At 37.8% G+C, this 11,857-nt stretch overlaps 1 protein-coding gene across 2 annotated transcripts in view; it reads right to left on the bottom strand.

Annotated features, from left to right (window-relative positions):
• Positions 1–474: 474 nt before the first annotated feature.
• ptch1 (patched 1) overlaps positions 475–11,857 on the bottom strand; it is a 69,020-nt gene continuing 57,637 nt past the window's right edge. Inside the window, exons 19-24 of one of the 2 annotated variants that reach the window (XM_056237564.1) lie at positions 10,307–10,444; positions 10,006–10,148; positions 6,135–6,234; positions 4,896–5,186; positions 4,265–4,820; positions 475–2,896 (exon numbers count right to left, since the gene is read on the bottom strand). In XM_056237564.1, coding sequence (XP_056093539.1) covers positions 4,266–4,820; positions 4,896–5,186; positions 6,135–6,234; positions 10,006–10,148; positions 10,307–10,444 — 1,227 coding nt within the window. In that variant the 3' untranslated portion in view covers positions 475–2,896; position 4,265. Of the gene's footprint in view, positions 2,897–4,264; positions 4,821–4,895; positions 5,187–6,134; positions 6,235–6,386; positions 6,416–10,005; positions 10,149–10,306; positions 10,445–11,857 lie in introns of those variants that run through there. The other variant, XR_008804125.1, reaches the window with a different exon arrangement.

Raw genomic sequence — 11,857 nt, 5'->3', positions numbered from 1 at the left:
TCTATAAAACTGTCAATCAGAATCATACAAGAGAGTCGAGCGCAGAGTTGAGTATGACTGCCTGAACGGGGGGAGACTGAATCTGTAGCCAGATGTCAGCAAGTCGAAATCCTGTGCGCGAGATAATGTTGTCGGACTTTCTTGACTTTAATGTAAAGTTCAGGCAAATTGATTAGGCCTTTTGATTGTACGTTTGATACGTACAGAGGCTAGGTCATTGAATTGTTCTTTCTTTTCTAAGACTCGCACAGCATTACCAACAACGGCTCGGGTGGCTTGGTTAAATCAATCAGGTTTGTTAGTTTAAGGCCCGTATGTGAGGAAATGTATAATGACTGGGTGTTAGGTGATGAAAATGCTAATGCTCCATGCAACATTTGACTCGTGAAGGTCACAAGGTTACGCTAAAGAAATAGTCACGGGTGTAGCTACATTTTAAAGAATCATTTATTAAATGTATAGCAAAGAGACAAATAAGTTATAATATTTTTATTTGTTAGAATTCTATCAGTGTTTGAACATTATTATTTAGAGAGCTAGTACATTTGTTCTACTTTCATGGCTAGCTTTTCACAAAACCCAAAAACAGTCTTCAGATTGGACTCACTCTCGTCTATATAACACTGTAACAGGGGAACTTTAGTTGTCAGAGAACAAGTTAGCAATGAAAGTGTGCATCTTAATGTCTTCTCAGTTATGTTCTCACAAAAATGGTAGCATTACATATAAACTCTTTAAAAATATACTTCTGTCAAATAACTTGACAACTACTATGTACACTACAAAAATAAATTTTCATATAAATAAATTATATGGCATACATTTATCTTTGTAACTGAAAACGACATACATCCACGCCAAAACAATGGGAAAAAATGGCAGTCTGTAAAAAAAAAACATTATTTTTTCCTTTTAAAATCCTCTAAGAGCTATGATGAATCTGTAAGGTAAATGTTATATACTCTTTTTTCCTATTTAACATTAGTAAGCACTTTATACAGATCAAAATCCATTATTGTAACAAAGAAACTGTAATAATAGTGTTTTCCGACAGACGTAAAAATCCCTGCATTGTTAAGAACTGGCATTATGACCATAATTGAACAAAACATCTTATTATACAAAAATATAAATATTGCAAAACAACTGTAAAAAAAAAAAAAAAAAAATAGAATATATATATTTATATATATAAACATTACAATAGTTGCCAGCCATGATTTTCTCCCATTTCTGCCAATGTGACATTTAGGAGAACACAAACACAACAAACAAACAACACAGAACAGCTCTCAAAGTCTTTGTCAAGAACAAACACATGTTTGACAGGAAGTCAATCTGGACGAGGGGGTCGCAGCAAACACAAACACACTGTTAAAGACACACATGCCAGCTTCAGAGCCATGGAGGAGTGGGGGCTCCATGACCCTTGACCCTTAAAGCACTCGCTTGCACCATTTGGCAGTTGAGGGGGGAATGTCCAATTAGTGTCACAGCGTTATGTTGTGGATTTTTATGAGGTGAGGTCAGCGCAGAGAACTGCTCGTGCTAAATTAGGGCCAGTAGTTGTGGTTTGTCATTGAGGAGGTCAACGAATTGACAAAAACCATCGTCATGATCGGCCGTTATGCGACGCACACCTTGAGATTGCTCGTTAGCATAGCTTATTAAAACAAAAACGAAAAAGACCAAAAAAAGTTACGTCACCAGAATCAGAGCGGATATTGTTTTAACAGTAATGTTTTAGCTTAAACCATGATTGAACAGAAATAATGCCGTACCGTAAAAAACGAACAAAAAAAACGCTACAATGAAAACCCGAAATAACCGTCACATTACATTACCTTAGTAATGCAAAGTTGGAGTCATGAGCAAATTTAGGGTGGCCGCATATGACCGTTTTACAGTAAATAACTGGAATATGAAGAGAATACAAGAGGCCAGAGAGAGTTCCAGTACAGAGGACAGAAAAACAGAGGCACAGTCACCCAACAATCACTCGTTTCCTTCTTCATTTCTGCTCAGCTAAATTCTCACGCATAGCGTGTTTCAATGTTAAACAGTATTTGTTTTTTTTTGAACTACCACAGGTTTGTGATAAGCAAATTAAAATAAAAAAGCATAAACTCTAACGCTTCAATATACACAAAACGCAAACATCCGCACGCACGCTTAAACATCTGATGCTTGTCGGCAAACAACTGGATATTAATGTGAAGTTCTACGTGTTCTAGCATATGTCTGAACAAATATCATTTCCCTGAATGTGTCCTCTGAAAGTGAAAGTATCTGTGCAGTTTTGTACTGGTGTTCTGAACAGAAGTGTACCGTAAGTGCAATGGAACTGCCACAAAATCATTCAACATATAATGTTAGGCCACTTAGTGTTTGTTCTTGTTAGTTAATATGCATCTGAGGGGTCTAGGGGGCCTGACGTGGACCAAAATATTCATACATGCACACATACAACAACAACAAAAACTGTACATTTTCATACTCTCACACGCACAGTTCTATAAAATTAGAGAAAATAATTGCATAGCATTATACAAACATTACAACAATATCATAAGCAGCAACGACTGTATGCTGAAATGTTTGTCAAGAATGAAGTTTCCTTATGGCACAGATACCCAAATGATGGGTGGGCACTTGGAACACACAAGTCTGACGATCCCGGTCAAATTATAGCTACTCTCATTCATTATTTACATTTGTGTACACATAAATACTTAGAAATATCTAACAATAATACACCAGGGTTATACAGTAACAGAGTCAAGCACCGAAATGGCGCCGCTGGTCAAAGTGTCCCCGCCATGCAGCACCATGTATTTATGCCACGCTGGCAGACAGATGTCCCATCTTTGGCTGTTTGAGCTTCAACATTCAACCACTGTGAAGACAAAGTAGGGGAAAAAACAGGTTTAATAACAGATAAGATACCTGGTTAAGTCCATATAATTGAATCAGATAGAAAGGTGTTATTATTAGTAATCGTTTGTATTAGGACTGTCAATTTATTTTTCTAATTCTATTATAAACAAGTATGTGCTAAATAACTAATGCAATTAAAAAACGCATTTTGATATATGTAATTTCATTAACAATTAAAAAAAGAAAGAAATGTTTAATGCTTTTTTAAAGGAGTCTCTTATGCTCAAGGCTACATTTATTTGATCAAAAATACAGTAAAACAGTAATATTGTGAAATATGATTACAATTTAAAATAACTTTTCTATTTGAATATATTTTAAAATGTAATTTATTCCTGTGATCAAAGCTGAATTTTCAGCATCATTACTCCAGTCTTCAGTGTCACATGATCCTTCAGAAATCATTCTAAGATGATGATTTGCTGCTTGAGAAACTTTTCTTATAATCAATGTTGAAAACCACTGTGATGCTTAATATCAGCTCTAATCTGCTAAATGCGACTATAAGCCAAGAAGATATTCAAATATAAACACTAACTGTAACACTTTACAATTAGGTTCCATTTGTTAACGATATTAGTAAACATGAACTAACGATGAAAAATACTTCTAAAGAATGTATTAATCTTAGTTAAATGTTAATTTCAGCATTTACTAATACATTATTACAATGAAAAGATGTATCTGTTTATATCATTTAACGGTCCTGAGCTAAAATGAACTAACAACATGAACAATTGTACTTTTATTAACTAACATTAACAAAGATGAATAATTACTGTAATAAACGTATTTTTCATTGTTAGTTAATAATGCATTAATGGAAATTATTGTAAAGTGTCACCACATTAACATCATAGTTTTCTGTAAAGCTTCATTTTTTTTTTTTATTATTATTTTGAAAAGCACTATACAAATAGAACTGACTTGACTTAATATTTTTGTGGAAGCCGTGATTCATTTTTTGAGAATTCTTTGATCAATAGAAATCTCAAAAGAACAGTATTTACACTACCGTTCAAAAGTTTGGTGTCAGTTAATTGAACAAAAGGGAAAGAAATGAATACTGTTATTCAGTAATACTGTTCTTTTGAGCTTTCTATTCATCAAATAATCCTGAAAAAATGTATCACGGTTATAATATAGTATTATATATGGATTTTAATTACATTTAGCTTTAATTAATATAAACTTAAACCTTAATTCATACATTATTAATATTAATATTATTTAATATTATTAAACATTTGAATAAATTGACAGCCCTGCTGATTTGATGTGGACCGCTTTACTTGAATTCCGCCGTATAAGAAGCTCCCCAACTAACCTCAGCTGGAGGGTCTTGTGTGGCAGACATTGGGAGTGTCATATTCTAGATCATGCAGCTCCATGCCCTCCGCTTTTGAGCTGTTGTTGCTCTCGTCAAAGGGCACGTGAGGGTCGGAGAAGAGAGGGTCAGTGTAGACATCTTCTGAAGTGTGATAGCTGTCATTGGAGGGGTGGGACGGGTAGGTAGAGCTCTGGCCGGGCATCCCCGAATGAACGGCGACCGTCACCGAGGCCGAGGCCGTCACCGTTGTGATGGGCTGACCATAGGCAGGGCCTGTGGACGGCTGGGAAGGGTGAGAGTAAGGATTGTGGGAACGGGGGCGATGGGCCCCTGAACGTTCCCGGTGGTTGGGGCCTGAACGGCCTCCTGGCTCAGGCGCGGTTTCAAAAGCATCCATGCGCGGCCTGTGAGGGGGAGGCGGGTGTCCGCTCCCAAAATCCCTCTTAGGGTCCCTGCTACAGTATCGCTTTGACGACTGAGGTCCAGCATCCTGAGAACTGGGCAGATGGGTAGACCTGTAATGCCGCTGTGGTTGCTGCTGTCTAGAGTCATCCTGTGGAAAACATTGGAACAACGTTACTTCATTGTTTTTATGTCAAATACATAGTGATATAAACACTCTACTCACTGAGTAAGAAGGACACATTGGCAATTCAACTTGACGACTGCCTTGTCGTCCCCCTGTGGCGATCTGCACCTCTTCCAGTCTGGCTGATCGCCCCCTGTTGGGCTGGAGGTCATATTGCTGAAGCTCTTGGCTAATGCCAGACACAGTAGTGTTGGAACCGTATTCTGAGTCTGAGGAGTCTGAACCTGCTCCAGGGGTCGTGTGACTGGGCCGCATGGTGAAGCGGACCACCTGTGGGGGAGGCTCTGGAGACGGGGTGGGCAGCCGGCTTCGTCCGTCCGCTGGAGATACCTGAAAGTGTATTGGCCATGAAAATAAAAATCTGAGAAGTTGCTCTATCTAAAATGTGTGGATGTTCCTGTGATATTTAAAATATTTAACATCATCGCATAGTTTTGAATATTCACAGTGGCTCAGTTTAGCCACTCTTAAAAATGCTGATAACAGATAAATGGCAGATATTAAAATGATATGCTATTTTGTCTAAATATATTTAAATTAAACTATAATCAAGCATTTTTAATGCTGCAAGTGAATTTAGGCATCAAAGCATTATAATGTACAGTATAAGAAAGATTACATTAAACACTGTTTTTAAAACATGAGTGTTTTTAAAATTGAACACTGTAAAGCCTGACATTTGAAATAAGTCAAAAATCTACTTTTTTTAAATGGAACAGTAAAAATATTTTAAAAAATGTAAATAAAAAAAACACTTTTGAATATTTGTTTTTTGTTTATATTTGATACATCAAGCTTTTATGGCTTATATTGTATGATATAGAAAAATATGGAGCTCATCCTCAAGGAGTAAAAAACACCCCAATTTTATTCAGAGGCTCAAACTGAGCTAAAATATGGAATTTGGAGCAGTTGCTGATATTTATATGGCCAAAAAATAAAATGCATGTAAATATCAGTCGTCATTCTATTTCTGCCAATGATATGTCTTAAGATGATATTTAAAATTTTAACTTAGTTTTATGATCAAAGCTGTCAAAACAATACATCTCTGATACATTTTAACATGATTTTTCTATAAAAATAAAAATAAACAAAATGCATGTAAGTAAACCTAAGTTGCTTCAGTCCCGTATATGCTCATCTTGAAATAAGTTATTCTTAGGTATAATACACAGTAAAAAGACATGTATCATGACCTGAAGTGGGTCCGTATAGCACTACGTATGGTATGTGAAGGCGTTATGCAGGATAACTTAACAGGAGCAATCCTCTTACCTCAGGATAAGGGCCAAAGTAGGACAATAAGACTGGGAGCAGCACCAGTCCATTCAGGACCCCTAATACTGTTAGGATGGCCAAAACAGCGAAGAAATACCTGTAAATACACAGCAAAAAACACTGTAATCAGAATAAAAAAGGAACTTTACTACTATGACTCAAGCACAGAGCAAAAGTCACTCAGGCACATTCTAACAAACATTCGCGCACAAAAAGACTTTAGTCGGGTTTGGTTTTAAACAAAATTACCTTGTGCCAGAGAAAGTCTCCAAAGAGGTCTTTTAGAAAGCAGCACAGAGAAGCAGAGGACATAATTAGTTGGTTAATTCAAAAGGATGGAAAATAGGGAAGGAAAAAGAGAGAGGTTTTTCTTTTCTCTTTTTTCTAGGGGTGAGTGGAGTACAAGCAAACACAGGGAAAAGCAAAACGGGAAGGAATGTGGAGTACAGGCTTGCGAGAGAAGAGAGGCAAAGCACAAAGGGACAGGGGCCTCTCTCGCTCTTTAAAAAAAGAACGCAGAAGCAAACAAATGAAGTGAACGGTATAGAATTTAAACAATTTAGTCTAGGAGGAAGAGACGAGAGGAAAGACTACAGGCCCCTTTTGCCTGGCCTCGAGCACATTCACTTTCCCTCTCTTTCTTTCTCTATCAGTCTTTCTATGCTAAGCCTCTGTGAAATTTCCCTGCCTTTTACAATCCCCTGCTCTAATTAAATCTCTAGAGTATCAGGTAAGACCCCCCAATCTCCTCGACAAATCCCTCCCTCCTGTCCTCCTTCGCTCCCTCGCTCTTTCTCTCTTCTTCATTATAGCCAGCTTTCCCTCCTTCGCTACTCCAGCAATGCATCAGTGTAAATTGCTGCAGCTCAAATTGCAGTTGCCATCTTGTACTTTAGAGAAATACTGGGATGAGGACACACTTTTTTCTTGATGTTTTCTTTAAAATTACCATTTACTAAATGTATGCACTGCAAAAAAAAAAAAAAAAAAAATTGGCATCAATCAATGCGTTTTCTTATTTTCCAGTAAATTATCTAAACCGTTTTAAAACAAGACTAATTTATTTGAGCTGAGCTCTGAGAGAACAATGCCTCTTTTCATAAAATATACACTGAATATATACACACATATATATTCACACACTTATATATATAGATGAAAGACAAAATATGAAATATGTATTTTAGTACAATTCACCCCTGGTTTTACAGACAAAGCATGTTCTAACTAAAAGCCATATCTTAAAATATATCAGTACCATTGTTATGTCTCAAGATGCACACCAGTAATGTTTTTTAAGGAACATTTACAAAAGCTACTTAAAATGTCCTAATTCAACTAAGGCCTAATCCTGGCTTAATCTAAACCCTGTCTGTGGAACCAGGCCTTAATGTACTTCTTATCTTCTTCACACACACAATGTTAGATTGATCATTAAAAAAATGTAAAAGATAAAATATAAAGAGATAAATAAACAAAGTAAATCAAATAAATATTATATAACTTAATTTCACATTATAAATGTATTTTTTGCATACATTTATATACGGATATTTTTACTGGAAAACAAATTTTTGCAGTCAAATCAAAGGTACTGCATGGGCGAAATATGCATTTAAACCATACTTTATACTGGAATAAATATGTGACTGCGTGTGTGGGAGAGACAGTGGATACATTAGCGAAGGCCTGCCAGCTGGTATGCAGCACAGCTGCACCTCAGACTAAACCCACAGACACATTTATAACTGATGCTGCTCTTGCTCGGCCTCCCCAGGTTTACAAGCCGCTCCTCAGACTCAAACAATGTCCTGTTATGGCCGCACGAGGTGGGCTTCTCACTAGAGAACCACAGACCTGGGTGTCTCTCTAGGCACACTCACTTTATGTCATTTGGGAGGATTCGTATGTCTGGTTCAAGGGAACAGCTACCACAGTGTTTAACCAAGCAGACGCCACTTGTTTGGGGAGAGAGTGGAGAGAGAAGCCAGCCTGGTATTATTTAGGCTTATGTTTGAAACAAAACAAAACAAAAAAGTTTGGGTCTTTAGACTATGTCTGCATTTCATCAAGTAAGGCTCCTTGAATTGCACTTTTGGGTTTGCGTTTGGCTCTTGCTCTACCACACGAAAGGCAGAACTCACAAGCAGAGAGATCAAACAGATCAATAGCTACAACTCAACAGACATCTTGGTCGAACCGCTCGGAAAGTCACAGACTCCAAACTAAATGTTCGTGTTGACGAGTGATTTAAGCCGGTGTGCTTTTCCACGGATGAGAGTGATTCCTTCAGACTGGCTGAAGCAACAAAAGAGTTTTATGTTCTTCAACTTTGAACTCTTGAGACGTCGCGTGAAGTGTCCATGAACCAAGAGCTGTTCTCGAAAGCCACTTCTCCCAAGTGAAACCTCGCCGAGCAACTCGTCCGATCTGTTTAGATTCAAAACATTAGCGGACCTGACGGAGCAAAGTCAGGGAAACATTTATTCCTGCAAGGCTATAAAAATACAGCCTGCGTTTTTTGTTTTTTTTCCATATCTTCGGAGGCCAGGGGGTTTTGTTTGATGAAAAAACAGTAGTTGCGTTTCAATGGGAGCCCATGAGAGGGACTGGGGCCCAATGTGGTCTGCGGAGAGAGTGTGTGATTGCTCTGAACTTGTGTGTGTATTATTTTTCTGGCATGCTACTTTAGATCCAGAGTGATTTGAGGGTGGAGGGCTGTGGTGGTTTTCCAGTCCTCTAATAAGAATGAGCTACTGCAGACATTTGTTCTTTCTCTCCCATAGAAACAGCCGAGAAACTTACCACTCAAACACTCATGACTCAGTTTGATATAAGTGTGATTTGAATTTCAGCACAATGATAGTCTCGATACCGCTCCAAGAAACAATAAATTTGCGTATCTGTTCGGACTCATCTGAGGACGGGAAGGACATAAAACATAAAGCAATTGCAAAGTTACTGATTTAGATCCTCTAAGTAGCAGTGTGTGTCACTCCTCATTTCCACTCCTCGACATGCTGCAAAATAACCCCCGGGCCCTCTATGTGCTCAGCTTGTAAATGTCTTTGCAGGGCCGTAAAAAAAAAAAAAAAAATTACAGAAAACACAGGAGAGCCTCAAGCTCTGTGAAGACAGACAGGAAAGATACGTGCTCATGTTGAACATGAAGGGAGGTTGGTTGGAAAACATTTGCACTGTGTCCTAACCAGGCGTTATGTGACAAAAGCGACAAGCGATAAAAGTGATCTTTTCTATGTTAATCAGTTTCTGTCAAACCAGCTATGATGAGGGATAGTTTCTATGTTTATACTTTAATATGTTGAGCCAGATAGCTATGCACTCACAGGATATTCATTGGACCACAATCATTCTCCTCATGAATATTAAATCATAACCAATGAGGTTTGTCATTGTGCGTCAAGCAGGTTCGGTAGAGCTTCTGTTTATATTCACTGATCAATGTTTATATGTGAATAAAAGCCTAAATCAAATCTGTCCATCATAAAAAGCGATCAAATCTCTTTTGAAAATTTGGGCTAAACTGCTCAATTCATATGGATTACTTTTACGATCTCTTTATGAACTTTTTGAAGGGACAAAGTGGTAGTTGCCTGGACTCAATGGAGGGACAGGATTCTCTCAGATTTAATTTAAAATATCTTCATTTGTGTTTCGAAGATGAATGAAAGTCTTACAGGTTTTAAAAACGACATAAGGGTGAGTAAATTATGGCATTTTTTTTTCATTTTTGGGTGAACTAACCCTTTATTCTGATTAACACAGCTATCCCATCTTAAAGTACATTAAATGTACTACAATCTATGTGGCAGAAAGGGATTGAAAAATACATGTCTGGAGTCTTTACCTGACTATGAAGTCGAACTCTGACCCTGCCAGCATCAAGACTCCTAACAGGGTGGAAAACGCTCCATCCAGCACTGGGGCAAACATGTGCTCAAGTGCTAAAACGGCTCGTTTGTTCCTGTCCCCGATGGCTGTGAGGAATGCCTGAGAAGAAAACATCACAAACATGATCGATATAAATCACCCAGACCAATAATAATATTAATAATAATGAGTGAACTAGCTATATATAGTCGCAATTGTGAGATAAAAAGATGCAATTACGAGAAATAGTCGCAATTATGACTAGCACATGAACTCACTAGTGCCACGTGGACGGTAAACTCCACACCGATGCCAACAGAAGCGATGAGGATGACAACGGGCACAGCGCTGAGCTTGATGCCGATCAATCCCATCATGCCAAACAGCTCCACCGTCATCAAAGACAACACCAACACCTGTTGAAGAGGACCGGCAAACATAAATCCATCATCCTAGCTCTTTCCGAAAACACAAGGAGCCATACTTTACATAGATTAAAGTAAAGTACAGCTCGGGTTAGATGGGTCAGCTTAGATAAAGTGCTGTGGAATGTGGGAAAATATCTGCTCTTCAGCGACGCTTTCATATGGAGCTGAACTCAGGCTATGAACTGGTAAAGTAAATGCTATAATCAGCTGATGAGTCTTGGGTTACTTGGGGGCCTAGCTGCCTTTGAAGAGGACAGAAAGAGGGCCAACGGAGGGGGCTGGGAGGGCTTGGCAAATGAAAGGGAGGGGGGTCGAGCATTGCGGAAGTGGGGACGTATGGAGTTTAAGGGGGCCGCTGGTGGTCTGGGACAAAAGCGCAATGGTAAAAGCTGAAGCAGGGCTATAACTTTCCCTTTCAAGTGTCCAGTAAAGCAAAAGGATGAAGCCGCTATCCTGTCAGACAGAGTTGGATCAGTTAGATGGCTTAAACACTGCCCCTAATAAAACAGAAACCATCAAAAAGTGGCTGACAGAGTGTGGGAAAGAAAGTTAGGCCTCACGAATGATATAAATGTTACATACGCGCACATTTCAGCAGGAACAGCAGGTCTTTTATATATATATATGTGGAGTGATATAGTTGCTGTGGTAACCTCTCATTTCCCCATTTATTTTAGAGAAATGTCTCAAAAAGCCTCATGTAGACTAAACAAACTGGCTCTGACAGTATAAGATAAACACAAAGCGCAGGGCTGTAAAAACACGGCTTCTCTTCAGCAATTCCTGCCTGGCCTCCCCTGTCTTGCTCTAAATTGTGCACATTTAATTACTTCCAAACCTCTTGTAAATCACAGTCCTTCACAGAATAATGAGGACGACGTTGTGAAAGCTTGTTTCCACCCCAGAGTAAAAATTTTTATTAAATGTAATTGTAAGAAACTTGTTTTATGACATATGAACTAAAACGGCAATTGAAAAATATTATATAATATAAAATAAAATTTAAGACTAGTAGAAATATGTGCAATTAGTGTTTTAAAGGTGGTATTATGAAAATAGATGCAGTTTTGAAATATATAGGTGCAGTTATGAGATATAAATGTGGTTGTGAGGAATAGTCACAATTTCAATAAATAAAACATTAACTATAAAGTTGCAATTGTGAAATATAAAATGTGCAATTGCAAAAAAATAAGGTCACAATTACCTTTTATTTTGTGAGGAAAAAAACTGAGTAAATAGATATTAACGGATGATGAAGTTTAGTAAAGGAGTGAGAATATGAAGAATTTGAAAAACTAGCATTAATTGAACCCTATGATGCATGTACTGTTGAATAACCGAAACAAATATTTGAAAATGTTTCTTTTTACTCCAAAACAGGACTATAATATTTCAAAA

The sequence above is a fragment of the Rhinichthys klamathensis genome, unplaced genomic scaffold (assembly GCF_029890125.1).
Source record: "Rhinichthys klamathensis goyatoka isolate OS25496 unplaced genomic scaffold, OSU_Roscu_1.1 h1tg000487l_1, whole genome shotgun sequence".
Taxonomy (NCBI): domain Eukaryota; kingdom Metazoa; phylum Chordata; class Actinopteri; order Cypriniformes; family Leuciscidae; genus Rhinichthys; species Rhinichthys klamathensis.
Note: the sequence above shows the minus strand (reverse complement) of the source record. Positions and strands in the feature narration are given on the sequence as shown.